This window comes from Orcinus orca, chromosome 2, assembly GCF_937001465.1.
Source record: "Orcinus orca chromosome 2, mOrcOrc1.1, whole genome shotgun sequence".
NCBI lineage: Eukaryota > Metazoa > Chordata > Mammalia > Artiodactyla > Delphinidae > Orcinus > Orcinus orca.
In genome coordinates, this window is record NC_064560.1 from 176,206,839 (window position 1) to 176,234,654 (window position 27,816).

A 27,816-nucleotide genomic window follows, 5' to 3' on the forward strand; every position below is an offset into this window, starting at 1 on the left:
CCAGAAAAAGATGAAGTTCAGAGTCTTGGCTCTAGTATAATGTGGGATGAGCAAATAGAAAGAGGGTTGGGAATTCCACCTTAAGGAACCCAGAATCTTTACTGAAGCACCAAAGCCCTTGGAAGGGAACGTAACAGATAGTCATAAATCTACTTTCCCACTAGTTGTTTCTGTTTTCAAATTACTCCCCAAGCCATAAATACTCATAGAGCTTCCTCTATTAACTGCATCACCCCAAGGCAGTAAAAATCCAAAGCAATGGGGACAATATCCCTCTGTGGAACAGGGAAGTAATCCTTAAAAATAAAGCCAATGAGGGCTTCCCTGGTGGCGCAGTGGTTGGGAGTCCGCCTGCCGAGGCAGGGGACACGGGTTCGTGCCCCGGTCCGGGAGGATCCCACATGCCGCGGAGCGGCTAGGCCCATGAGCCATGGCCGCTGAGCCTGCACGTCCGGAGCCTGTGCTCCGCAACGCGAGAGGCCGCGGCGGTGAGAGGCCCGCGTAGCGCAAAAAAAATAAAAATAAAAAAATAAAGCCAATGAGAATTTGGAATCTGGCAAAGGATAAACTTGCATATTCATCTGGGGTCATATTGTGGCCCTGTGGCTTCTAAGTATAATATGATTTTAAAAGGGACCCTTACAGTATTCATATTTGACATTTATTAAGTGTCAGAACATAAAAATGGCATGGTAATTATGGGAGGCAAGACATGGAAACAAATAGACTTCACAGGCTGCCTTTCCCACAGCAAAAAGCCTAGCCAGAAAGTTCCTAAATGTTAAGAGTCCCTGTGCAGCCAATTGTTAGGAACATTCCAGAATTCTGGCGAGGCTGTGTTCCGCCACATGGCCCTGAGCCAGGCCCCACAGTTTTTGACATCCTGCTGACACTCGAGTGGCTCACTTACTATGCCATAGCCTGTGACCTGATAGTGCTTCCGGGTCAGGGGGGCCTCGTGGTAGTGACTGTGCAAGTTCCGAGAAGTCCTAGAAATTAAAAGAGAGAAGTGCCACTATCCTGAAGAAAAGAGATGTGCAATGTTTCTTCTTTTACCAAGGCTACTCAGAGTCATCTGTTTGGATAAGAAAAATTAGAATCCAAACCATTAAATCCAACATATCGCGAGGAGTACTGGACCATACGCCAAGAAAGGGGCTTCACTTCCAGTTCACCCCACAACTTCAGGTGGGGGGCAGGGGGATGACTGAACACATTGGTGGCTTTGAGGCAAGCTAGCCTGACTTAAGAGGCAGGTTTAGGGAGAAGAAAATTAAAATTTGTGATCTATGTATGCCTGAGATAGGTAAACTTCCTCCCTACCATCTACGCTTTCTACTCCTATCACCAGTTTTACAAAGCAGGGATCTGTGGGGGAAGTGGAGGGTTTCATTTAGATTTTGTTTACTTTGTGCTTTTTGTAATAATCCTTGCTTTTATCCATAATAAGTAATCAATGTTCATTATAAAAATATTGGAAATTTGCAAAAATAAAATTTAGTTAATAAATTTTAATTTATTTAAAAAAATTAAATTAAAATTTTAAGTATCCATAATCTTACTGACTAGGGAAAAAACACTGCTCATAGCTTTTCTATATGTATAATAAAAAAATCCCTGATTAAAAAAAAAATTCTGTATCTGACAATTCATATGAAATTTTTGCAGGGCTGCTTCTGTTGCCTATTTTTCCTGTTCATTCTTGCACATGGTGCCCTATTTCCTTGTGTGCTTAGTTATTTTTTACTGTGTACTATTCACTGTCACTGAAAAACTATTTATAGGAATAGATAACCATGTATTTCCCAAAAGAGGATTAACATTTGCTTTTAGCCAGGCACCTAGGGAACATTACCACAGTCTTAGGACCATGTTCATTTAAATTCATGGCCTGAAGATTTTGAGACCATCCAGGTGAAATGAATTTGGGTTGCAAATCCATGTGAAGATCAACTGGTAATTACAGCTTCTCAGGAACCAGATTTAGTGTCCCTACCAACCTCACCCCCCGCCCTGCTCTCCCAGACACACTCTGGATATAGGTAGATAGGGCGGATTTATCCTAACCCTAAGCCTTTGGGGGTTACAAATTTTGGGGAAGATCACAATAATTTACCACTTCGGGTGAGCCTAGAGCTTTGACTTTAAAACTTCTTCTCTCTAGAGGCAGTCAAAACCCAAAAATCAAAACTCAAGATTGTGGGTTCAAGGCAGAAGTGGCCACAGTGTCCCACTTTTTCTCTGGATTCCCCCTTTCACTGAGATTTTGACCTAGTAACTCCTTACTATCTTGTCAGTTCTTTATGCTTTTAAGATGTTTCTACATTTTCCAGCATTTTTAGTCATTCTCAGTGAGAACACTGGTTAAATGAACTAGTTTGCCATATTCAGAAACAGACTCCTATACCTTTCTCAAGGCAGCCGCTTAAGAAAAAGCTTTGGGCAACTCAATTTTTTTCTTTCTTCCCCCTAGGAAAAGGGCAGTTGAAAGGTACCTTCAAAATCCAAAGCTTCCCAAAGCCAAAACAGGCAAAGTAATCATTCTCCCATTCTAGCACAGCAGCCTTGTTCCATTTACTAGAGCCTCATCCACATTTGACTTCTGTTTATTTCCAGCTTAAAAGAGCTCTGTACCTTTGATGCTCATGCCACTCATTTATCCCAAACAGCAAATTTACTTACTCTTTGTGTTCTAGTCGAATGACATCTCCATGTCTTACAAACTCCACAGGGAGTGAAGGGTCTAGGGGATCTGTCAAGAAGAAACAAGCATTGATGTCTGAAACCGTTCACTCATTAAGCTAGCATTAATTAAGGACCTACCGGTAAAGAGTTATAGTACAACGTGGTATGCACATGAGGTACTGACAGAGTGCTGTGGGACCAAAGTGAACTGTCTCAGAGGATGAGGGAAGGGTATCCCAGAGATAATGACTGAAAAGACTCTCAAAGGAGAGGGAGAACTTGTCAGGTGAGCAAGTGGGGAAAAGCCAGAGAGGTATGAAAGAGCAAAACTCATCTGAATCAGTGGCAAATGAATTCACATGGTTAGGGAGGGTGGGCAGGAAGGAGAGTGGGAATAGGTGAGGGTATGGACAAATGGGGCCAGACTGTGTATGCCATGCTAGGAAATGTGGCCTTTATCTGACAAGCACTGAAGCCCCCACTAGAGGATTTTTAAGCTGGGAAGCTAAATAATAAGATTTTCCTTTTAGAAGTAAAAATATAGTCTTCCAAATATGAATTCCATGCAAAAGACCAGCTCTCTTCAAAATCAAATGTTAAACCCTGCATATTTGGCCAGTGATTATCTTGTCTCTGGCTATAGACTTGATAAACGTGAGGCAAAGAAAATGACGAAAGAAAAGAACTACTTCTGTATCATCAAGAAGTCAAGACCATTGAGGATCTAGAAAAGTGATGACAGTGGAAAAGGAGTTGGCAGTAATCACAGCAACACAGAAGTTCCTTGCAAATTTCTGTCCCAGGCAGTAGACACTAACACTCAAGGTCAGGAAAGACAAATCTGCCAGGACAAATCACTGGCTCTCAAGAGAATTAGAGAACTCAACTGTAGAAATGCCCATTCCTGCGCTGCCTTCTAAGGTCTCTTAAGAAGAATAATTAGGACTTCCCTGGTGGCACAGTGGAAGAATCCGCCTGCCAATGCAGGGGACACAGGTTCGATCCCTGGTCCAGGAAGATCCCACATGCTGCAGAGCAACTAAGCCTGTGTACCACAACTACTGAGCCTGTGCTCTAGAGCCCATGAGCCACAACCACTGAGCCTGCAAGCCACAACTACGGAGCCTGCGTGCCACAACTACTGAAGCCCACGCTCCCTAGAGCCCGTGCTCCACAACAAAAGAAGCCACTGCAATAAGAAGCCCGTGCACTGCAACCAAGAGTAGCCCCTGCTCACCGCAACCAGAGAAAGCCTGTGCGCAGCAACGAAGACCCAACACAGCCAAAAATAAATTAATAAATTTATTTTAAAAAAGAAGAAGAATCAGCAAGATGACAAATCAAATAAGTCAAAGGGGAAGGAAGTTTTACTTAATATGGATCTGTGGGGGAGGGGCACTTATGGCCATCAAGAACACAAAGACCTTTGTCTAGACAGTTCCCCCCTCCCAGAATGCCTGTAGTGATCTGCCTTCACACGACTCCTTAGTCACTGGAGTGATATGCAGCCACCTTAACCTGGAAGCCACAGTAGAATAACAGAACAGGGACGTTCAAAGACTTGGTCCGTGCCCACATGACTTTAGAAGGAAAGCTGGTCTTCCCTCAGAACCCCTCATTGCAACAGACCGCTTATGTTTGGCCTGTTGAATCAAAACACAATCTATAACAGTACTATAAGGGACAGAAATAGATCCTGCCCAATGGTGTCATAATTTATATTACCGAGGACTAGGATGCAAAGACAGTGGTCATACGGGCCACGTTTCAAGGCTAAAAACCATGGCAATAAGGGGAGGTGGTGAAAGGAACAGAGAAGGTAAATTTAGATGAGCAGCTGCCCACTTCCCCACAAAGGTCAGGAGCAGCTGACTCGAGACAGGCTGAGCCAGGTGGTGTTTGCTGAGGAGAGAACACCTGTGGCATAAGACAATCAGAAGGTGAGCGGGAGATGCCCTCTGTTCTGTTCTCTTCTCGGCCGCAGCAAAGGGCACAGTCTGCAGGTAGCCAGCTGTCTGACCGAAAAACCAGAAGATCCAGACATAGCCCTTGTCACAAAGCCCTGGGAGCCCCATAGGTGTGCTTCAGAGCAGCTTCACCCTGGCCTGTCAGAGGCAGATGCGCAGGCATTGAGGGAGGTCCCGGGCACCAGCCTAGACGAGCCTAGCCACAGGGCTGGCAGGCCCGCAGATCTCCAACAGACTGGCCCAGGCCTGGGATGACCAGTGTGCAGCAGCCCTCTATCACATCCAGACAACCTGAGCTGTACCACATGCTGGGGTCTGCAAGGCTTGGTGTGCTCTAAATCAGAAATGAAAGCAGCCACAGTGTGCCCCAGGCACGTGTCCAGGTAACCTCTTCTGGATTAAGTCTGAGTCTCAACTGTCTGAGTCCCATCTATATGCTGTCTACAAGAGGCCCACTTCAGACCTAGAGACACATACAGACTGAAAGTGAGGGGATGGAAAAAGATATTCCATGCACTTGGAAATCAAAAGAAAGCTGGAGTAGCATTACTCATATCAGATAAAATAGACTAGAAAATAAAGATGTTACAAGAGACAAGGAAGGACACTACATAATGATCAAGGGATCAATCCAAGAAGAAGATATAACAATTATGAATATATATGCACCCAACATAGGAGCACCTCAATACATAAGACAACTGCTAACAGCTATAAAAGAGGAAAGCGACAGTAACACAATAATGGTGGGGGACTTTAACACCTCACTTACACCAATGGACAGATCATCCAAACAGAAAATTAATAAGGAAACACAAGCTTTAAATGACACAACAGACCAGATAGATTTAATTGATATTTATAGGACATTCCATCCAAAAACAACAGATTACACTTTCTTCTCAAGTGCACACAGAACATTCTCCAGGATAGATCACATCTTGGGTCACAAATCAAGCCTTAGTAAATTTAAGAAAATTGAAATCATATCAAGCATCTTTTCTGACCAAATGCTATGAGATTAGAAATCCATTACAGGGAAAAAAACATAAAAAACACAAACACATGGAGGCTAAACAGTATGTTACTAAATAACCAAGAGATCACTGAAGAAATCAAAGAGGAAATCAAAAAATACCTAGAGACAAATGACAATGAAAAGACTACGATCCAAAACCTATGGGATGCAGCAAAAGCAGTTCTAAGGGGGAAGTTTATAGCTATACAAGCCTACCTCAAGAAACAGGAAACATCTCAAATAAACAATCTAACCTTACACCTAAAGAAACAAGAAGAAAACAGAACCCAAAGTTAGTAGAAGGAAAGAAATCATAAAGATCAGAGCAGAAATAAACGAAATAGAAACAAAGAAAACAATAGCAAAGATCAATAAAACTAAAAGCTGGTTCTTTGAGAAGATAAACAAAATTGATAAACCATTAGCCAGACCCATCAAGAAAAAGAGGGAGAGGACTCAAATCAATAAAATTAGAAATGAAAAAGGAGAAGTTACAACAGACACCACAGAAATACAAAGCATCCTAAGAGACTACAACAAGCAACTCTATGCCAATAAAATGGACAACGTGGAAGAAATGGACAAATTCTTAGAAATGTATAACCTTCCAAGACTGAACAGGGAAGAAATAGAAAATATGAACAGACCAATCACAAGTAGTGAAATTGAAACTGCGATTAAAAATCTTGCAACAGGGCTTCCCTGGTGGCGCAGTGGTTGAGAGTCCGCCTGCTGATGCAGGGGACACAGGTTCATGCCCCGGTCCAGGAAGATCCCACATGCTGCGGAGCGGCTGGGCCCGTGAGCCATGGCCGCTGAGCCTGCACGTCCGGAGCCTGTGCTCCGCAACGGGAGAGGCCACACAGTGAGAGGCCCGCGTACCGCAAAAAAAAAAAAAAAAAAATCTTGCAACAAACAAGAGTCCAGGACCAGATGCCTTCACAGGCAAATTCTATCAAACATTTAGAGAAGAGCTAATACCTATCCTTCTCAAAGTCTTCCAAAAAATTGCAGAGGAAGGAACACTCCCAAACCCATTCTATGAGGCCACCATCACCCTGATACCAAAACCAGAAAAAGATACTACAAAAAAAGAAAATTACAGACCAATATCACTCATGAATATAGATGCAAAAATCCTCAACAAAATACTAGCAAACGGAATCCAACAATATTTTGAAAGGATCATACACCATGATCAAGCGGGATTTATCCCAGGGATGCAAGGATTCTTCAATATACTCAAATCAATCAATGTGATACACCATATTAACAAACTGAAGGAGAAAAACCATATGATCATCTCAATAGATGCAGAAAAAGCTTTTGACAAAATTCAACACCCATTTATGATAAAAACTCTCCAGAAAGTGGGCATAGAGGGAACCTACTTCAACATAATAAAGGCCACATACGACAAACCCACAGCAAACATCATTCTCAATGGTGAAAAGCTGAAAGCATTTCCTCTAAGATCAGGAACAAGACAAGGGTGTCCACTCTCACCACTGTTATTCAACATGGTCTTGGAAGTCCTAGCCACAGCAATCAGAGAAGAAAAAGAAATAAAAGGAATACAAATTGGAAAAGAAGAAGTAAAACTGTCACTGTTTGCAGATGACATGGTACTATACATAGAGAATCCTAAAGATGCCACCAGAAAACTACTACAGCTAATCAATGAATTTGGTAAAGTTGCAGGATACAAAATTAATGCACAGAAATCTCTTGCATTTCTATACACTAATGATGAAAAATCTGAAAGAGAAATTAAGGAAACACTCCCATTTACCACTGCAACAAAAAGAATAAAATACCTAGGAATAAACCTACCTAGGGAGACAAAAGACCTGTATGCAGAAAACTATAAGACACTGATGAAAGAAATTAAAGATGATACAAACAGATGCAGAGATATATACCATGTTCTCGGATTGGAAGAATCAATATTGTGAATATGACTATACTACCCAAAGCAATCTACAGATTGAATGCAATCCCTATCAAATTACCAATGGCATTTTTTACAGAACTAGAACAAAAAATCTTAAAATCTGTATGGAGACACTAAAGACCCCGAATAGCCAAAGCAGTCTTGAGGGAAAAAAATGGAGCTGGAGGAATCAGACTCCCTGACTTCAGACTATACTACAAAGCTACAGTAATCAAGATAATGTGGTACTGGCACAAAACCAGAAATATAGATCAATGGAACAGGATAGAAAGCCCAGAGATAAACCCATGCACCTACGGTCATCTAATCTATGACAAAGGAGGCAAGGATATACAACAGAGGAAAGACAGTCTCTTCAATAAGTGGTGCTGGGAAAACTGGACAGCTACATGTAAAAGAATGAAATTAGAACACTCCCTAACACCATACAGAAAAATAAACTCAAAATGGATTAGAGACCTAAATGTAAGATTGGACACTGTAAAACTCTTAGAGGAAAACAGAGGAAGAACACTCTTTGACATAAATCACAGCAAGATCTTTTTTGATCCACCTCCTAGAGTAATGGAAATAAAAACAAAAATAAACAAATGGGACCTAATGAAACTTAAAAGCTTTTGCAAAGCAAGGGAAACTACAAACAAGACGAAAAGACAACCCTCAGTCAGAATGGGAGAAAATATTTGCAAACGAACCAATGGACAAAGGATTAATCTCCAAAATATATAAACAGCTTATGCAGCTCAATATTAAAAAAACAAACAACCCAATCCAAAAATGGGCAGAAGACCTAAATAGACATGTCTCCAAAGAAGACATACAGATGGCCAAGAAGCACATGAAAAGCCGCTCAACATCACTAATTATTAGAGAAATGCAAATCAAAACTACAATGAGGTATCACCTCACACCGGTTAGAAAGGGCATCATCAGAAAATCTACAAACAACAAATGCTGGAGAGGGTGTGGAGAAAAGGGAACCCCCTTGCACTATTGGTGGGAATGTAAATTGATACAGCCACTATGGAGAACAGTATGGAGGTTCCTTAAAAAATGAAAAATAGAATTACCAGATGACCCAGCAATCCCACTACTGAGCAAATACCCAGAGAAAACCATAATTCAAAAAGACACATGCACCCCACTGTTCACTGCAGCACTGTTTACAATAGCCAGGTCATGGAAGCAACCTAAATGCCCATCGACAGACAAATGGATAAAGAAGATATGGTACATATATACAATGGAATATTACTCAGCCATAAAAAGGAACGAAATTGGGTCATTTGTAGAGACATGGATGGATCTAGAGACTGTCACAGAAAGTGAAGTAAGTGAGAAAGAGAAAAATGAATATCGTATATTAACCCATATATGTGGAACCTAGAAAAATGGTACAGATGAACCGGTTTGCAGGGCAGAAATTGAGACACAGACGTAGAGAACAAACGTATGGACACCAAGGGGGGAAAGCGGCGGGGGGTGGGGGTGGGGGTGGTGTGATGAATTGGGAGATTGGGATTGACATGTATACACTGTTGCCTATAAAATGGGTGACTAATAAGAACCTGCTGTATAAAAAAATTAATAAAATTAAATTTAAAAATTAAAAAAGAAAAGACAGCTCTAAGAGTGAGATCTTATCTGTCTTGCTCACTGCTTATCCCTATGCCTATAACAGTCCTTGTAACGTAGCAGGGGCTCAATAAATAACTGTTGAAAGGATAACTGAGATCTGTAAAGATGGCAAAGAATGCTCAGGAAAGCCCATCCCAGCACCATTCTTTTGGAGGCATGAGAAATGTTAAGGAGGGCTCAGAGTAAGTAATAATACAAGAAGCGCCAGTTCCCTACCGCATTACCTGAATTTGTATTATGTTTCTTGATAATCCACAGGTTGTTGTAGTCCTTGTGCAAATAGGTGGTGACCTGGGTAGGGTGGGGGAGGGAGGAGGAGGTGGGAGGGAGAAGACAGTCACTATCAGCACAGCCGGCCACAGGACAATCAATAGCAAGCCAATGTTGCTTAAGCCTTTTTCAGAATCCCCAGCCACCAACCCGAGGGGCTGTGTTTCCCGACAGGGCTCCGAAGTAGCATTTGGTAAATGCTACTTTCTCTCCTTCCTTCTATATTTAGAGGTCTTTTCCCACAAAAGCCTTTTTGATTTGTCTCTGTGTACCCCTCTGCATCCTATCTTTCAACTTCCCACCTCCTAGAGGGAGGAACAATAACACCTTGTGTAACACAGTCTCCAGCACACAACGAGGATTTAGTTCATTTTTAAAAAGTCATCAAGACCATGTCTCAAACTTTCTAAATGAAAAATTCATGGTATTTTTCTAGAATATGGCCAAATGAAACGAAAAAAACTCTATTAATATCTTATCCTAGGGGCTTCCCTGGTGGCGCAGTGGTTGGGAGTCCGCCTGCCGATGCAGGGGACACGGGTTCGTGACCCGGTCCGGGAGGATCCCACATGCCACGGAGCAGCTGGGCCCGTGAGCCATGGCCGCTGAGCCTGCGCGTCTGGAGCCTGTGCTCCACAACGGGAGAGGCCGCAGCTGTGAGAGGCCCGCGTACTGTTTAAAAAAAAAAAAAAAATCTTATCCTAGAAGCCTGAAGTTTTAGACATAGCCATTTTGTATACACTGATTTTTTAAAAATTGTGTGTGCATGTGTGTACACGCATGTAATGCTGCAATTAAACTACCAGCAAAAATCCTGGGAACAATATAAATGTCCAATACTAAAGGAAGAGTTACGTGCTGGTTATGTCCACAGGATAGAATATTATGCAGCCGCAGAAAATGTTTCAGGGCATTTTTACCCAGCACAGGAGAAGGTGTATAACATGCTGCTGTTGAAAATGGTTACCATTTATCACTAGGCACTGCTCTAAGCACTGGACAGGTCTTATCGCTAGGTTGTAGGGACTATGGTTACCTCCACCTTACTTACAAGCAAACTGAGGGTAAGTAATTCTCTGAGGTTAAGTAAAGGTCTCACAGCTTGTCAGCTGGAGAGACAGGATTCAAACGGAGGGAGCTAGCTCCAAAGCTCCCAGGATAGAGACTGCATACATACAATTATGCTAATTATGTATACAAGCACATAAATACCCAGAAGCAACGGAAACAAAGGCATCTCTCTTACAACGTGAGTTTTAATAACTCCAATTGGACAAAACATGACTTATTTACTTGCAAAGAGATTTGGAATTAGCGTGTAGGAGAATAATTATGCGTGTATCATGGCTGCTTTGTTTCAGTGGTTTTTGCTTTCTCAGAAACAATTAGGAATAATGGTATTAAGAACATACACGTTAAAAGTTGTGGCAGCCACAGAGAAATTAAGTCCACGCTCCCCATCAAAAGCTGCACACATCAAGCTCACCCAGCTCGATTTTGCTCAAGGATGTTAAGCTTTTGTGGTGCTTGTGTGTGCACCCTGCGCTGTCATTTTGTTTTTTGTTTTGTTTTTTCAAAAACCATTATTATTAAAATTCCTATTAGAAAAATCACTTATTGTGAATATAGTCCATGGCCTCTTTTTCCCCTTGAAACATTTATTTTTACAATGGAGTTTTTTATAATATGAGGTCTCCTAGGGACACAGGTATGCTATTACAGCAGAATGTTGTACATCAAACTACGTGGATAAACAATGATCCTTGGATTATGTGTAACTTTGGGTTTTTTTTTAATACTTTTCTACACTTTCCAATCTTACTTTATAAACGTTATGCTTTAAAAACATTTAAAAATCGAGACCTAGAGCTGTTAACAAGACATTAAACTACAGGGCAGAGGAGGGCTACTAGAGGTTATTTAGTGCGGTCCCCTCAATTTACAGATGAAGACACAGGCTGCGAAAAGGCTCAGTGACTCAGTCAGTGACAAAGCCAGGCTCTCTGTCCCTTGGCCTAATGTGCTCTCTCTAGATGACTGTCACAACTTCATGCCTCTACCCATGGGCTTCAAGTGTGTAACACTAAGACCAGCTTAATAGGGCCTTTCAGAACGTGGCTCTTCTCTCCCTTTGCACAGTATAGATTTCCTCGTCACCACATCTGTAACTTTATCTCCTACATGACACCAGCAGCAAGGTATCACTATGGAAGGGCTAGCAGTACATTAGACTCTTCTGGAGAGCTTAAAACCAAAACAAAAATGCACACTGCATGGGCCCCATCCTAGGTCAATTAAGTCAGAATCTCTGGGGTGGACCTCAGGCATCAGAATTTTTTAAAAGCTCTCCAATGGACTCTAAAGCGCAGCCAGGGTTGAGAACCACTGTGCTAGAGAGAAGCGGAGAGTCAAGAATGGGAAACTGATACCAAAACCCAATACTCTGGGTCAACCTTCTAGTAAATAAGGAAATAATAACAATCAAATATTTTGAGAAGCAAAAGTTTTTTCACAAAGTAAAGGTTTTGGTCATTTTGCAGGAGGAGAAACTTCACTTCAAGCTTCTCAGAGCAGCAGCCAGCCCTGAAGCCCCGACCTCCGCACTCTCCTCTCCTCGTGTCACTGCATCCGAGGCCTCCGCCCTGCCCACGCCAGGGAAGCCACCCTTGTCAGAGTTGCCAGGCCTCCCATGTTGCCCTTCGAAGGCCTCTTCCTCTGTCCTCACCTTCTCCGAGGTCTCTGCAGCACCTGAACTGCTGGCGTGTCCTCCCACTGGAGACCCTCTGCTCGGCACTCTCCTCCCGTTCTCCTCCAACCTTCCTGTCCACCCCTTCCTTCTCAGCCACTTCTACCAGCACCACTCTGAGCGCCTTTAATGCTGCCTTACGTGCTCCTGCTCCCCAGGGCTCCTCTGCTGGCCCTCCTCCCTCTGCACACTGCTTCAGGGCAATGTCACCCATCCCCCACTGTGTCACTGACACCTGTATGCTACACACTCATGTCTCTTTCCTGAGACAAGTCCCAGAGCTAAAATACACAAAGGAAACTCATCTCCAAAGCCATGCTTCCTCCTCCATTTCTGATTATGGTGAAACAGCATTATCACACAAACACCTTGACCTCCAGACTACAGACCTCGACATGGCTCATCCCTGACATCTATCAGTTACCAGGCCCTGACATTCAACCTGTGAAGAGTTTCCTAAATCACTTCCCACCTCTCTCCCTGTGGTCTCTGCCTCCGTTCACCATCCTCTGTCATGATTATTGCCTCTAGTCTCCTCCTCCTTCCAATCCACCACACTCCTGCTAGAGCTGTCCTTCTAAACTAGAAATCTAAGCACATCTTATCCCTTAATAAGTTTCAATGCCTCCCCAGCGTCTACAGAACAAAATTAAATCTACTGTAACACGTAAGGCCTCTCCATAATCTGGCCCCACGGACCTCTCCGACCCCATCCTTCTCCCTCTCAGGCATCATCCACCACAGCCACATCCACCACTCCTTAACGTGGACGCGGACAGTGTTGCTCACTCGTTCAGATCATACTCACGGCTAATCCTCCAGCATGCACGTCATACGGATTATCTCACTTAATCCTCACAACAACCTTATGATGGAGAGAAGTACTATTTATTTTCCCCAATTTACAGATGAGCCCACTGAAGCACAGAGAGGTTAAGGAATTTGTTCAAAGTCACACTCTAGTGGAACCAGGATTCGAACCCAGATAAACTAGTCTGGTTCCCAGGCCTGTGTTTATAACCATTACGCTCTACCCATCATCCACTTCGTGCTGGGCACTGAGCCTTCCAGGAGCCAGCAATCAAACAGCAAAGAGACAGGAGGAAGGAAGCACTCACAATTCAATGCGAAGAGGGTTACCACACAAGCTTGTAAAGGTGCCGGGAAAGCCGCCCACACCAGACGCACCTAACCCAGGAGCAGGCAGAGGGAGGTCATGGTGGTCAGAGGGGAACTCCCCAGCTGAAGCCTAGGGAAGCTGGAGTTAGGCAGAGGAAAAGGATGTTTCAAGCCGGGGAAACAGTGCGGGTAAAGGAGGGGAAGCCAGAAAGAGAACGGAGGGTTCAGTCATGGCAAACAGCTTAGTGCTGCCGCAACTCAAGCGCACAAAGGGCTCACTGACCTGCTGCTGGCGGGCACCGATGCCCTCGGGGTAGAGGTGCCCGTGCGAGTGGAGGTAGCCGACGGCCATCCGCGCGCTCTTCACGGTGATCACAGAGCCATAGGCCAGGTCTGCGGGCAGACGGCGACGGTGTGAGCTGGCGCAGCGCTAGACCTGCCCCTGACTGCAGGGGCCGCTGAAGCCACAGGCCTCCCCAGCCCCTAACAGACTCCACTGGGTCCCGGACTGCCGAAAGCAAGATGCGCGGCTGCCTTCTCACACCAGTGGAGTCAACTCAAGAGGATCTCACCAAATAGTCTCGCCTGTCCCCTCCCCTCCTTCCTAAGGACTTCAGAAGAAGCTGGGTATTAACAATGCTATTATCAAAGCAAAAGACTAGGAACAACTTGTCCTTCATTCAAGGTCTATCATATACATTCCATGGAATAAAGAAGGAAGAAGCATCTTATATCTTCATCTGGAATGTTCTCCAAGATACATTGTTACTATAGACTGTTAAGAGAGACTTTTCATTATACATCCTTTTGTGCCTTTTGAATCTAGTACCACATGTAGTAACTGTTCAATGGTGTTTTGGGTTTTTACTCTGAATTTAAAAAAACAAAAACAAAAACCCAGAGTAAACAGCTTACCCAAGAGCATCCATCCCCTCCCCACACAGGCCCCGGCTTATGGAGGAGCCTCTTTGCCTTCTTACTGTCCCTCTTCTCCACGCCCTGCAATCTGGCTGCCCGCCATTCCCCTCTCCACCGAAACAGGTCTCACTGCACCAGTGCTGGCCGCTCCTGTCTCCCTTTGTTCATTCATTTGGTCGCTAGACCGTATCGATTACACGGTGGACCCAAAGGTGGAGGAGACCTGGCTGCAGACCTAGTGGAGCCCAGTCTTGGGGATGATGGCATCACACACTGAGCAGCACAGGATGATCAGCAAACGCTCCAGCAAAGGTGCGACAAGGTGTGACATGGTGGGAGCCCAGAGCAGGGTAGAACAAATTATTGCCCAAAGAGTAAAAAGAGGATGGCTTGATGGAAGAGAATATAGCTGAGCTAGGCCTTTTAAATAATGAGTAGAAATTTGCTAACGCCACCACTCCATCCTCCTAAGTCCTCGTGCTGGTCAACACACGCAGCCCCGCACGCTGCTGACCGCAGCTGCTTCTCGATTATGCTCTGTCCCCCTTCTCAACCCCACACTCCCTCACGGACTGCTCCTGAGCAGCCCCTTCCTCCTGCATGCCCAGTGGCCTGACCGCACCCTGTCGTCTTCCTCTTTCTACAGTTTCCTCACAGACCACAGCCACTGCACAGCATCGATCATCCCGTACTTGGCTAGTCCTCCTTTGAAAGCCTCAGCCCCAAGCCCACTGGCCCCACTGCATGGATTTCCTCAAGCAACTCAAGGCTGACTTCTCCAATGTGGAATCCAGTGTCTGCCTTTCCGAACCAATTTTTGCCTGCTTTCCTATTTTTCATTCTTTCCACACTCTGGGTGGGCCCACTGTGTTCTAGGCCCTGGAGAGACTAAAAGACATTGTCCTTGCCTCCAGGAAATAATGACCTGGGCCCAACCTATCTTGTCAACCTTATCTTCCAGTATTTTTCTGCATATAACCTATGCCTTAAATTCTGCCCTGCTCTTGGCTTTGATCATGCTCTCCCTTCTGCCTGATACGCCCTCTCCCCCATCTCCCTCTGCTGAAACCTACCCATTTTTCCAGGGCCTGACTCCAAGGCAACTCATTCACTCTGTCACCCCCCAACCCCCTAACAGAAGTGATCTCTTACACCTTTGATCCCCACAGCTCTGCGTTCCCTCTTTCTATACTTAACACATACGGTCACATCATGTAGAGGTCCTCTACTGCAGACTCTACTCCAGACTCTCGACTCTGGAGGGCATCCGCTTACAGCCTCCAATGTGGCTAACACTTGCTCAGTTACCCGGTGTGAATAGTGAATGGATGCGAGTAGCAGGATACTCTGGTGGGAACTGACCTCTAGCCCTGAAGGGCCTTGTTCCTTCACCAGATTCTCTCTGTTGGTCTTCCCACAGCCACGACGGACAAGTTATTCTTTAGGGTCAAAGAGCTCGTTGCTCAGGACGTCTTCCTCTGCACTTCCTGTGTTCCTATTCACTCTCTTGAGTGCTCGGACCAGATTTAACTGGATCTTTCTCCCACTTTGCCCATCTAAAATAACTCAGGCTGTCATATCATCTTTTCCAATACAACTCCCAGGAATCCCTTCTGTCCTACCTTTGTAAAGGACAAGAGACACTCACGTTCAGGGATGGAAGCATTGTGAAGGTTGTTTCCTGAAAGCCGGGCCTGGAAGGCAGAACTGAAGAAGCCATCGCCAGGACCACTGTGGGGAAAGGCAGAGAGAAGACAGCCAAATTAATGGAGTGAAACTGTGATTTCCCAGGAGCCCTAGGAAGAGCTCTGCACAGCTGGTTTAAAAGAAGTACAAGGGAGTGGCAGTGTGGTATTGTGGACAGACATGGGGGATAGAGTCAGAGAAACTGGGGTCCAAATTATAACTCGGCCACTTACTAGCTAGGTGAACTTTGGAAGATACCTGGCCTTGTTTAGCCTCAGGGATTTAAAAAAGAAAATCAAAAGAATTATTATGGGACTTCCCTGGTGGTCCAGTGGTTAAGACTCTGTGCTTACAACGCAAGGGACACGGGTTAGATCCCTGGTCGCGAAACTGAGATCCCACATGTCGTGTGGCACGGCCAAAAATTTTTTTTAAAAAAGAATTATTATGACTAAATGAGATAACGTATATAAAATGCTGAACACAGTTCCTGACACATAGTCACTACCTGTTAAATGGGAGCTGCTGCTGGTGTTATTGTTATTATTATCCTCACTCCAACTGCACATGCTTATGGTGGCCCATCCCTGTTAAGCACAAGGAACTGTGTTTAGGGATAAGGGGCAGTTTGGCTATTAGAACATTCTCTTCTTCCTTCAGGCCAGGGTACCCAAAAGATAGAACATAAGAGGAAACCAACAGAAAAAAAACCCTGGGTCCCCTCCGAGCATCCCAACCAGACCCAGGAAATCACACGGCCCCTCCATAGGCTTAGAGGCAAGAGGAAGACCAGAAGTGAGACACTGGAAAGGCTCTGGCTGTACCTTTTATTCAGCACCATGAAGTGAACAGCGTACGTGGCCGTGTAGAGAGCCAGCGGCAGCACTATGAGGCACAGGATGCGAGCGGTCAGATGTTTTCCCACAGTCACCTGCAAACCAAGCCAGTGCAGGGTGCTGGGCATATGAGGCATTATTTGCCTTATGCCTGACATGTGTGTTATCTGTAAGTTTTTATGTGCAAGTCATAATCAGAAACAATTGAAACACTAATGGCTATCAAGAAAGAAAGACATGGGGAAACCCTAAGCCTTCCCATAACACCCCCCACCAACCAAGCACTGCAGGGGGCTGAACCTGGGCCAGCCCTCCGCTGCCTGTCCAGACCCTCACCGAGGACCCCGGGCTGTCCCCGCGTTACTGCCAAGGTGTGGCCTGCATCTTCAGCATCGTCACTCATCACTCCCTCTCCATCCTAGTCACACTGACGCCCTGCACTTTCCCCATGTTTCTTGCACTGTACCAGCCCCACCCATCACATTGATAACTGCTCCTTATCTTAACTTTAGGCCTCAGCTTCCTCCTAGAAGCCTTCCTGGATTGCCCGAGACTGGGCTTGTGCTCTCCTCTGTGCTTTCACAGCCTTTGTTGGCTGGACCATGACTTATTTTTTCTTTTCTTTCTTTCTTTCTTATTTCTCTCTCTCCATTGTCTCTAGAGGGCAGGAATCTTGTTTTAATCATCTGCATATTCTGTGTCTCACACTTAGCGGATGGTCTGTCTATATGTTCTGAATGAATAAATGAACTTGTTGGGACTTTGGTTCAGAGGTGCATTACAGCAAAGTATCACTAGTTCAGGCCTGGAGTCAGCCTCGTCTGTTTGAATCCTAGATCTACCTCTTACTACCTGTATGACTTTGGGAACATTATTACCTCTCTAGGTCTCAATTTCCTCATTTGGCAAGAGGGTAATAACTACCTGCCTCACGGGTTTGTTATGAGGAGGAAATGAGATGATGAAAGTAAAGCATTTTGCATACTGCCTGACACAGACTCAGCTCTTAATAAATAATATTGTAATAAACCATAAGGCCCTTACCAGCCTCCAGATGCAGAGACTCTGGGTCAGGAAAAGAAAATTTTAAGTTCAGGAAGTCAGTCTACCAATTTTACCTCAAGTCCCAGGCAGTCAGTGTCTGTCACACATTTGGCATGAGCCCAGATGGACAGAATCCTCAGGCTGGGTTGTTTGTAAAGCATTTAAAAACCAATGCAGGAACAAATGCCAAAAGAGAATCCCAAGGATATCAGTCCATCCTCCCTCTTTATACCTCTCCAGCCTGTCAGCCATGGCCCACTCCCTGCTGCCCTGCTCCCTACAGAGGGCAGCCGGATGCAGCCCACCTCGGGCCCAGAACACAGCTGTTCTGCCACCTGCAGCAGAAGCAGAGAAAGACCACTGGCTCTGCTAAGCGAGGAGCCCGGGAGCAAAGACATTTCTACAAGCACTTGGGTTCTCACCATTGAAAGACTGAGGTCTCCAAACAGGTGCCAAAGGTCTGAAACGGTGTTCCACCCCACTTGCAGGATGATAAAGAGGCCAACAAATTTGACCCCCAGAGCACCAGCTAGATTAACGCCAGTCAGGCTGAGCCAGAGCCACCAGGGGGCAGAGAAGGGCCTGAAAATCAACAAGGCACAGAGTTCAGTTTGGCAGCTGGAACCAAACTCAAAAGCAAGAGCAGCAATGGGGAAGGCAGAGGTCCTCTGACTCTGGGAGGCTGCACTGTGGCCTCTCTCTTGAGGGCTCCCAACCTCAGGGACCATGCATGGCTCCAAGGAGGAGGTGGTCTGTGAAACCCCTGAAACTGCAGGAAGCACAGTGTGAGAGTCAGTAGGTGATTCTCCTGGGGAGACGCGCCATCGCTTTCCTCGCTACAGGGCTTTAAGTAAGCAAGGGGCTTATTCTTCAGTGGTGGCCAATCAAGTGGAAGGAAAAGGAAAATCCAGAGAAGCCTGATGGATTCAGTCAGCCCTGTCTTTTGTGCCACCTCTGGACCCTGTAAAGGCCAGCAGTTACTGAGTGCCTACTATGTGTCAGGCACTGTTGCAAGCACTTCACACGTATTAACTCTTTAGCCTTCCCTACAACCCCCTGGAAGCAGATCCTGTCATCAGCCTCTTCTTCCACACGAGGACTCGAGGACTCGAGGTCCAGAGAGGTTAGGTAACACAGCCAGCCAGCGGGGGAGCACAGTGCTAAGCCCAGCAGTCGGTTCCCAGGCTTGCTGCACTTAGATCACCTGGTGCTCTGAGCTGCAGTCTCCTCATCCCCTGGCTGACCCCCTGCCACAGCAAATGCTCCTGAACAGCCAAGACCTATGTGTTCCTGTACCTCTAGCTCCTGGCACAGTACCTGGCACATAGCATGTATTCAAGAAATGGCAGGTGGGGCTTCCCTGGTGGCGCAGTGGTCGGGAGTCCGCCTGCCGATGCAGGGGACATGGGTTCGTGCCCCGGTCTGGGAAGATCCCACATGCCGCGTAGCGGCTGGGCCCATGAGCCATGGCCGCTGAGCCTGCGCGTCCGGAGCCTGTGCTCCACAACGGGAGAGGCCACAACAGTGAGAGGCCGGTGTACCGCAAAAAAAAAAACAACAAAAAAAGAAATGGCAGGTGGAAGGGGATGTGGTGCAAGTAGAAGATAACCCAAATCCGGAGAGAGCTGGTCGTCACTGCTTGGTTGTGGCGAAACCAAAGTGACTTCTGAAAAAGCCTTAGCAGAGCCAGCTCTTTTGGTCTGAATAAAATGAATGACCTACTCTACTCTCTCAGAGGCAGAAGGATGATCTGGAAGGGACTATTCTGGAAGCAGGCCAGGCCCTCCAGAACAGCTTTAGAATTGACTGGGGCCTGCAGGGATCCTCTTGACTGATGCAGACCCTTCAAACCAAACTTTATATACCTTATTCCCATCACCAAGTCAGGACTGGCTGCAACCACTGAGGGCAGGGAGACAAACAGTTCCCAGGCAATATCTATTCTGGTGCCCCCCACCCTAGGCATCACACCCACCCTGTCCCTGGCCATTATATAAATTCCAGAGCTGCCACAGCTTCTGACACCCCCTCCCAAAGATGGTATTTCTGACCTGTTGGCACAGGAGTTGTACTTGACCATGCTCAGCATGGCAGCCATGATGAAGAACATCAAGATGGGGTCAAGGAGGATGTACTGGGACAGAGTGAGGCATCCTGTGTCTGAAAAACATGAGCTCAGTGGTCAAAAAGTGGAATCAGAGATGGGCCCCCCTGAGAACCAAACACCCCAGTGGTAAGAAACAGTCCCCCTTGTGCTTAGTTGCATTTGTACAGTCAAGATTAGACGGGCAACTGAGTCATCTGGAAGGTGGAAGGCCACAGCTTTGGGGTACACCAAAGCCCAATGATATGAAAGAATATCTCACACTGCTTCCAGGCCCTTGACCCACAAAGGGATCATGTCATGCATTCAGATACAGTGATCCTGAGATGAGGGCTCCTGCTAATTTCCACCATCAAAAAGGGAGTTCTGCTACCATGCTTATGCAGCCACAAACTACATTCACCCAGGAAAGAATCTTACCATTTCATATGAAGTCTCTGTTGGGAGTTGATTCTCCATGCAGGTGCTGAAGCGATTTTTCTTTTAAACAAAATTTCATTACATCATGGCCTGGCCTAAGTCCTCCAATGTCTTCCCATCTCATTCAGACTAACAAGCTCCTTCAGACAGCCTCAAGACGGCCACTAAAGCCTTCATCCAGCCTCCTCTCCCAACACCCTCTGCCTCACTCACTCTACTCTGGCCTCACTGGTCTTCTTGCTGTTCCCTGAATCCACCAAGTGCCGCCTTGCACCAGGACCACTGCACATGCTATTTCCTCTGCCTAAACACTCTTCCCTCAGATCTCTGCATGGCTTAATCTTTGGCTTCACTCAGGTCTCTGCTCAAGGCCACCTCCTCAGGGGGCTCTTCACAGACCACCCTGCCTAAAACAGAATCACTCCCCATTACTCTATCCCCTACCCTACCCTATTTTCTACATTGTACGTATTGCTTAAGGTGTTACATTACAGACTTAATTTACTTGCTTATTTATCATCTGCCCCACTAATGAGCAAGCTCCATGATAGCAGTGTCTCATCAGCGTATCCTCTGAGGCCAAGAAAGTGGCTTAGCACAGAGTAGATGCTTGAAAATAGTTGTGGAATGAAAAATGAATAAACGAATAACTGAAGAGGAAAGTTAAAGACGCACGGGAAAAGCCACCAGTCCTCTAGAAAGAGACCCTGTAGTCTTGCAACATTACCTGTCAAAGCAAAGCCAGAGGGACTTCCCTCGTGGTGCAGTGGTTAAGAATCCACCTGACAATGCAGGGGACACAGGTTTGATCCCTGGTCCGGGAAGATCCCACATGCCGCAGAGCAGCTAAGCCTGTGCACCACAACTACTGAAGCCTGCGCACCCTAGAGCCTGCAAGCCATAACTACTGAGCCCACACACCGCAACTACTGAAGCCCACACACTCTAAGGCCTGTGTGCCACAACTACTGAAGCCTGAGCGCCTAAAGCCCATACTCCGCAACAACAGAAGCCACCTCAATGAGAAGCGCGCACACCACAACGAAGAGTAGTCCCTGCTCACTTCAACTAGAGAAAGCCCGCGCGCAGCAACGAAGACCCAACGAAGACAAAGAAAAAAAAACAAAGCCAGAATCGCCCCTAAATTAACCACCGAAACTGGTCTGGACTTCTTCAAATGTTAAGCTCTATGAGGTCAGGAATTCACTTTCATATGAGCAAGGCTAAAAACAGGATCAATTTCTCTGGATCAACTCTCAATTAGCCATGTGAGAATTATCCACAGAAATAAAGTTCCCATTTTATCCTCTGCCACCCAGCTACTTCTGTGGCATCTACCTTTGCATTCAGTTGAAATTAGTTTAAGGAATGCAAACTAATCTTGACAGTAACCTAAGAGAAGCAGAATTAGAACTGTAAGCCTCCTTCAAACACACACACACGCACACACAAGCACACACAAGCACACATAAACTTGTTATCCATTCCAAACTCAAATGTGGGTAACTTGCAGATAATCTATTCCTTGGGATTACCCATACCAACTCACCACTCCAATAAAATATAAAGGCTTGCTACATATAAGTATTTATATATGTAAGTATTACTAGTGAATAAAAGGAGACTTGTAGTACATTTACCCAATCCTCAAGTTACTTAAGAACTGGGCCCGTAGACAGGATCTTTAAGTATATTGATTTCTAGCTACATTCATAGTGTGGCAGTCAATATCCCAAGAAACGTGGTCTAGGACAACTTACCAAAGGTGAGGAGGGCAGCCGTGAGCAGCGCTGCCGGGAGGGACTGGGACAGCTCCAGTACAGTGAGGTAGGCAAAGGGGATCAGCAAAGCGCCGAGGAACGCACAGAACTATGGAAGAACGGGAGAAGCAGTCAAGTAACTAACTAAGCAAAGCATCAGGGACCTACTTGGCTTGGTACAAACTAATCTTTTAAGATGGAGGGCCCTGATGATGGCATGACTTGGTGATCTAAAATCACCTGCAATATGTTTAAATATGAAAGGGGTGGTGTAACAGTGAAGCATCAAATCAAGCAACATTTACGTTCCCACTAAGCACCAACTTGTGCACTGACAAGAAATCAGCGAAGTTCAGCCAGGGAGGTGTGGGCAAGACGGCCCACGATTTCAAGTGGGAGACTCCGGGAACGGACCGTCCCATCATTGCTAGCTGTGACCTTGACAAAGTCACGTCTCTGTATCTCAGCCTCTCCTTCTGTGTAATGTGAAACTTAAGAGTTCCTACCTCATAGGGTTTACTTTTTAGATTAAATGAGCTAAAGTTTATTACCACACAGAAAGTTCTTGATAAACACTAGCTTCTGTTATGAAACTGGGTGCAAGTTGAGAAATACCTCTCTGAAGGTGTTTTAATATTTTAAAGAACTCTAATGTTATTTCTGTTATTTCTCCCTTGGTCCTTTTATTCAATCACACCAGGAATCACTCTTTAATCTATAGGTTGTATTTTGATTTTAGAAAAAAGACTGCTTGACACTTCAGCATCTGGAGGGTTGTTTTTCAGTTTTGTTTTGTTTTTAACCACCAGAGTTCTCTCCATTCCCCTACCCTGTCCATCAAAAGTAATCAGACAAACCCAGGGGAATGGAAATTCTCACATTTGGGTGGTCACTTTTTGTTAGCAGAAAGCAATGTGCTCTAGTGTGAAAGGGAACAGGGCTGATATATTTGGCCTTCTCATTTCCATAGCAAGTTCACAGTGAGTCAGGCCTATATCCAATTATGCATGCTATGTGGTATTCAAACATCATTAGGAAGACACAGAATCACTTAAGAATATGAACTTGAGGGTAGTGGATACTTCCTGTTTAATATGGAATGGTATGACCACACAAACAAGCCAGTGATTAGCCCAAGTAATCCCATGGCATTTATCTAAACTGCTTTGATAAAGCGGTTCCTTGAGGAAAGGGGTTTGTAAATGCAACCTGCTCTGAGAGCGCCACACTGAGGACAGTCTCCACAGGTTTCATTAGCTCCAGATACAAGGTCCCCAGACAGCTGGGTATTTAGGCCCTGCCGTGCCCCATCAAGGCTGGTGTTGGGACTCAGAGCACAGAGGGACCAGGCAAACACACACTTCCCTTAAAAGACTGGAAAACCCCTTGTGTGCCCGACACTTCGTGGGGAAAGAAAGAAGAACCTGGTGACATGGGTGTGGGGATGCTGAAATGTTAATAAAGGCCCTCAGAGGTAGGCAACACCCTAGCAGTTGTGGCTGCAGGGGAAGGACGCGTAGCCTGCCAATGTGCTGAGGCCAATGTTGGGATTGCAGGAGATTCCTGGCTGCCTGAGTCCCGGGCTGCCCTCTGATCTGAAATCTGATGCCTCACGTTGGCAGGAGAACAGGTGACGGGGTGCGCTTGCTCCTGTCTGTGTCATCGCTTATTATCTGTGGCCTCCCTCTTCCTTCCCGCCCACCCCAGCTCTGAATCTCTACTACAGGGCACAGGTCCAATCATGCTCCCCCACCAAAGTCCCCTTATCTACACCTGCCACCACTCCAGGGCTTCCAGCTGTCACATTTATGACTGAGCGTGGCCCCAGGGTTGAGTCGGGCAATAGCAAGTCAGGAAGCCTTACTCCTCTCATTCCCAGGTAGCTGTGATGCTCATATTCGTCCCCAGGCTTCTGGAACAAAAAGGTGCCGTCATATCCAGTCAGGTGGCCAGCAAGGCCTATCAGCATCTGAGGAGAGAAGGAGAGGCCTCAGAGAGAAGATGCCTCCGCCCCCTGAACTTCCCTCCAGCTGCGCCCAGACCTTGGCTTCCCTTGACAACTGTCCATAGAAGGAGCTCCCACTGTGACATTTTCTCCGGCAGCTGTTGCAGAGCAAAGAATCTTTTGTCTACAGAGCTCATTGCCTGAAACAAATCCTCTCTTGTGTTAAGGTCAAGTTCTTGGGAACAGTGCAGACTGAGTATTTAGGAAGAAAAAATATCCCACAATTCGAAGGGCAGGGCCAGTGAGGGGCTCTCTCATTCAGCCTTCTTTCATTTGTTATGAAGTAAAACACGACAGCTCATGGGGGAGGCCATGGGCAGGGGCTGATTCCTGGGAGACTGGGCCACTGAAAAGAAAATGAGGTTCCAAGTCAGAATGAGGAGGGAGGAAAGTGGCCAAGTTGCTACACACCAGGAATAGAGAGAAGGGAAGAAAATGGGAAAGCAGAATGCAAACACAGATGCATTTCCCCAGAGGGGAAGAGAGAAGGCCCAGTGGAAACAATGCCAAAAGGCCTGGGACTGGTTTCTCCTACCGCCAGTATTCCAAAGGGAGGCCACCTGGCACCTCCCAAAACAGAACAAATCAACTGTAAACTTAGACTGTGAGCTGTAAATGCTTCAAAACGTTCGAGAGGGTCAGCCTCTTCATTTCTGTCTTTCCTTGACCGTCAACAGTGTGAAATTTTCTTTTCCACACACGTAATCAGAAGCAGCTAAAACATAAAAACTGTCAGCAAATATCAAGCATCTGTAACGGCCCCAGGCTGCCTTGGCCTGACCCCTGTGCTCGGGTTCGGCTGTGTGGAGGGGCAGAATACACTGGCTGTGTGGAGGGAAAGCCCTTCCCAGCGACGCTGCTTGTGCGGGCTTGGATTTGGACCACTAACCAGCTCACTTTTTTCTCTAAGTAGTTCTAAACACAGTCACTCTCTGTAGTTCTGTGTCAAGGTACAGAAGCCAAAGTTCAGCAGTAAATTATTATGAAGCCTTATTTAAAAAAAAAAAAAAAGGAATCCCAGGGTCCAGAAGTTAATTTAATATTAATTAATTTAATGTAAAGTAATATAAGGTATTGAGAAGACAGAGCCATCCGAATACCCAGGTGAACTTAAACTGACAAATGACAATCAAATGAATGTCCCTTCCCCCCTGGGATCTCAGAGGACAGACCCGCCTGGTGCTGGCATAAATCCCCAGACTTCCTGGCTGGTCTGGTAGAGTGAAGAAATGCACAGATGGTTTGGATCTCAGAGCCCCCCATACTAGCTCTCTGATCATAATAATCTCTTACCTACAGGTAATAAAACCTTCCTTGCAGATGGTTGTGAGGCTTAGAGGTAATGTTGTAGGTAAAACACTTAGCACTCTGACAAGCGTTTAACAAGCACTCAAAATTCAGCTCCCTCTCAGTTTCCATAAGGTTAAAAGTAGCCCTGAGCTAATTTACTAACTAAAGAACTCATTCAAATCAATAAGAATAAGAGCAACTTACTAGAAAAATGTTTTCATAGAAAACAAAACACAGATGGCTAAAAAACATATGGAAAAATGTTCAACGTAATTCAGAAAGACACGCAAATGAAAACAGTGATATACCAGTTTTTACTCTCAAATTCGCAAAATTTTGGAAGTATCATCATACCAGTGCTGGCAACAATGTGAGGAAAGCAAGCACCCTCATACGCTGTTGGTGGGTATGTAGTATCTCAGCATTTTTGCAGGAAAACTTAACAATGTCTAACACAAATCTAAATGTGCATATTATTTGACTCTTTTGTTCAGCCACTGAGGCTCTTTTGGCTACACCTGCAAAACTATGAAAAGATAAATGTACAAGGATGTTCATTGCACTACCTTTTGTAATGGCTAAAAACTGGAAATAACATAAATGCCCACCAGTTGAAGAGAGGCAAAATAATTTATGGCGCAACTGTATAACGGAATAATCTACAGCCATGAAAAAGAATGGGGTACATTTTATGTATTGATGTGGAAAGAAGTTAAGATATATTATGTTTAAAATACAAGTTGCTCAACAATTTTAGCCTGATCCCATTTGCATATATAATGTGCTGTTCCCGTGTGCTAATATATATGTGTGTAGAAATGCATACACACTTATATTTGTATAAAGTTTCTGAGAGGATATTTAAGAAACTGTTAATAAAGGTGACCCTGGCTGCCTCTGAGGAATAAAAATGTGAGGGAAGGTAACTTTTGACCTTTTATTTCCTTCTGTACTGATCAAACTTTGTGCTATGTGCAGGTATTTTTATTTCTTTTAAAAGTACCTATTTCCTTGGAGCCCCTGGCGCCCAGGGCTGGGACCAGTGTGAAGAGGCAGGTATTGGGGTCAGTACTGTAGGAGAAAACGTTCTACTCACCACTTCATGGAGCTTTTGGATTCTTGGACTGACTTGGCCTCAGAACCTATGAAAGCTACTTTGCTTATCACTCTTTTGTCCATGTAGAGCACAGGACCATCAGGAGATAAATTCGAGGGGCAGATGGATCACACTCTCTGGGGGCAGCCGTAGAAAGAAGCCTCACATTTCTCCCTTCACACAGGGGCCACATGTGAGGAAGGGAAGGCTTCAGCAAAAACAAATCAGCAAGTGTTTTCCACACGCCTTCACTGTGCTGCGCACTAGCAGACTCCAAAAACAGACAGGCAGTCCCCAGATGAAAGACTGGGCTAGGTTTCCTCCTCTACTGGCGGGCTGGGTCCCAGGCTAGCCCAGTGCAAATATTCAGCACGTTCTGTGGCTTAATTCTACAGCGGTAACAGATGTACTTGCCCGAATACTGGGGCAAGGCAAGTTCATCAGGCAGTGGTATAATGGTTAACAGAGCAGACTCTAAGCCAGTCTGAACCTTACCAGCTGCCACTTACTAGCTTTAATCCCTATGGCAAACTACTTATCGTCTCTGAGTCCCAGTTTCCCCTTCCGTAACATGAGGATACAACAGTACCTACTTCATAAGGTTGTCCTGAGCATTATATAAGTTAATGCATCTAAAGTGACTAAAAGAGACTGTTCAATTGCTCCAATCTTATTGTTGTTATCTTATAAAGGAGACAGAAAGAGGCATTACATTTTTTGCTCCTTCTCTGGGCTCGGAGCTAATTTTGAAATAGGCCACCTAGGGACTCCCCTGGTGGTCCAGCAGTTAAGACTCAACGCTTTCAATGCAGGGGGCCCGGATTCGATCCCTGGTCATGGAACTAGATCCTGCATGCCGCAACTAAGAGCCCACATGCCGCAACTACAGATCACATGTGCCACAACTGAGACCCGGAAAGAAAGAAAGGAAAGAAAGGAAGAGAGGGAAGGAAGGAAGGGAGGGAGGGAGGGAGGGAGGGAGGAAGGGAGGGAGGAAGGAAGGAAGGAAGGAAGGAAGGAAGGAAGGAAGGAAGGAAGGAAGAGGCCACCTATCCCACCTTCCTCTCCACCGCTCCCACCTGCAGGGCCTTGCCCCTGGTCCCTACCCCATGCTCTGGTGCTTTTCCCCTAAGCCCACCTGTCACAGTCACCACCCCTGCCACCCCTCACCCCCTGCCTTCATCCCCAAGTACTCCACGCTCCAAGAACACTCCCCATCTTCATACCAGGCAAATTCCTGTCCCCTTAGTACCAGAGAGC

At 45.6% G+C, this 27,816-nt stretch overlaps 1 protein-coding gene across 2 annotated transcripts in view; it reads right to left on the bottom strand.

Annotated features, from left to right (window-relative positions):
- POMT2 (protein O-mannosyltransferase 2) overlaps positions 1 to 27,816 on the bottom strand; it is a 47,709-nt gene that overhangs the window by 10,839 nt on the left and 9,054 nt on the right. For both annotated transcript variants that reach the window (XM_049705305.1, XM_004262278.4), the window contains exons 3-12: positions 24,030 to 24,134; positions 22,166 to 22,274; positions 19,933 to 20,041; positions 18,304 to 18,463; positions 16,826 to 16,932; positions 15,964 to 16,046; positions 13,681 to 13,790; positions 9,487 to 9,553; positions 2,683 to 2,752; positions 911 to 989 (exon numbers count right to left, since the gene is read on the bottom strand). In XM_049705305.1, the coding sequence (XP_049561262.1) occupies positions 911 to 989; positions 2,683 to 2,752; positions 9,487 to 9,553; positions 13,681 to 13,790; positions 15,964 to 16,046; positions 16,826 to 16,932; positions 18,304 to 18,463; positions 19,933 to 20,041; positions 22,166 to 22,274; positions 24,030 to 24,134 (999 nt within the window). The remainder of the gene's footprint in view (positions 1 to 910; positions 990 to 2,682; positions 2,753 to 9,486; positions 9,554 to 13,680; positions 13,791 to 15,963; positions 16,047 to 16,825; positions 16,933 to 18,303; positions 18,464 to 19,932; positions 20,042 to 22,165; positions 22,275 to 24,029; positions 24,135 to 27,816) is intronic.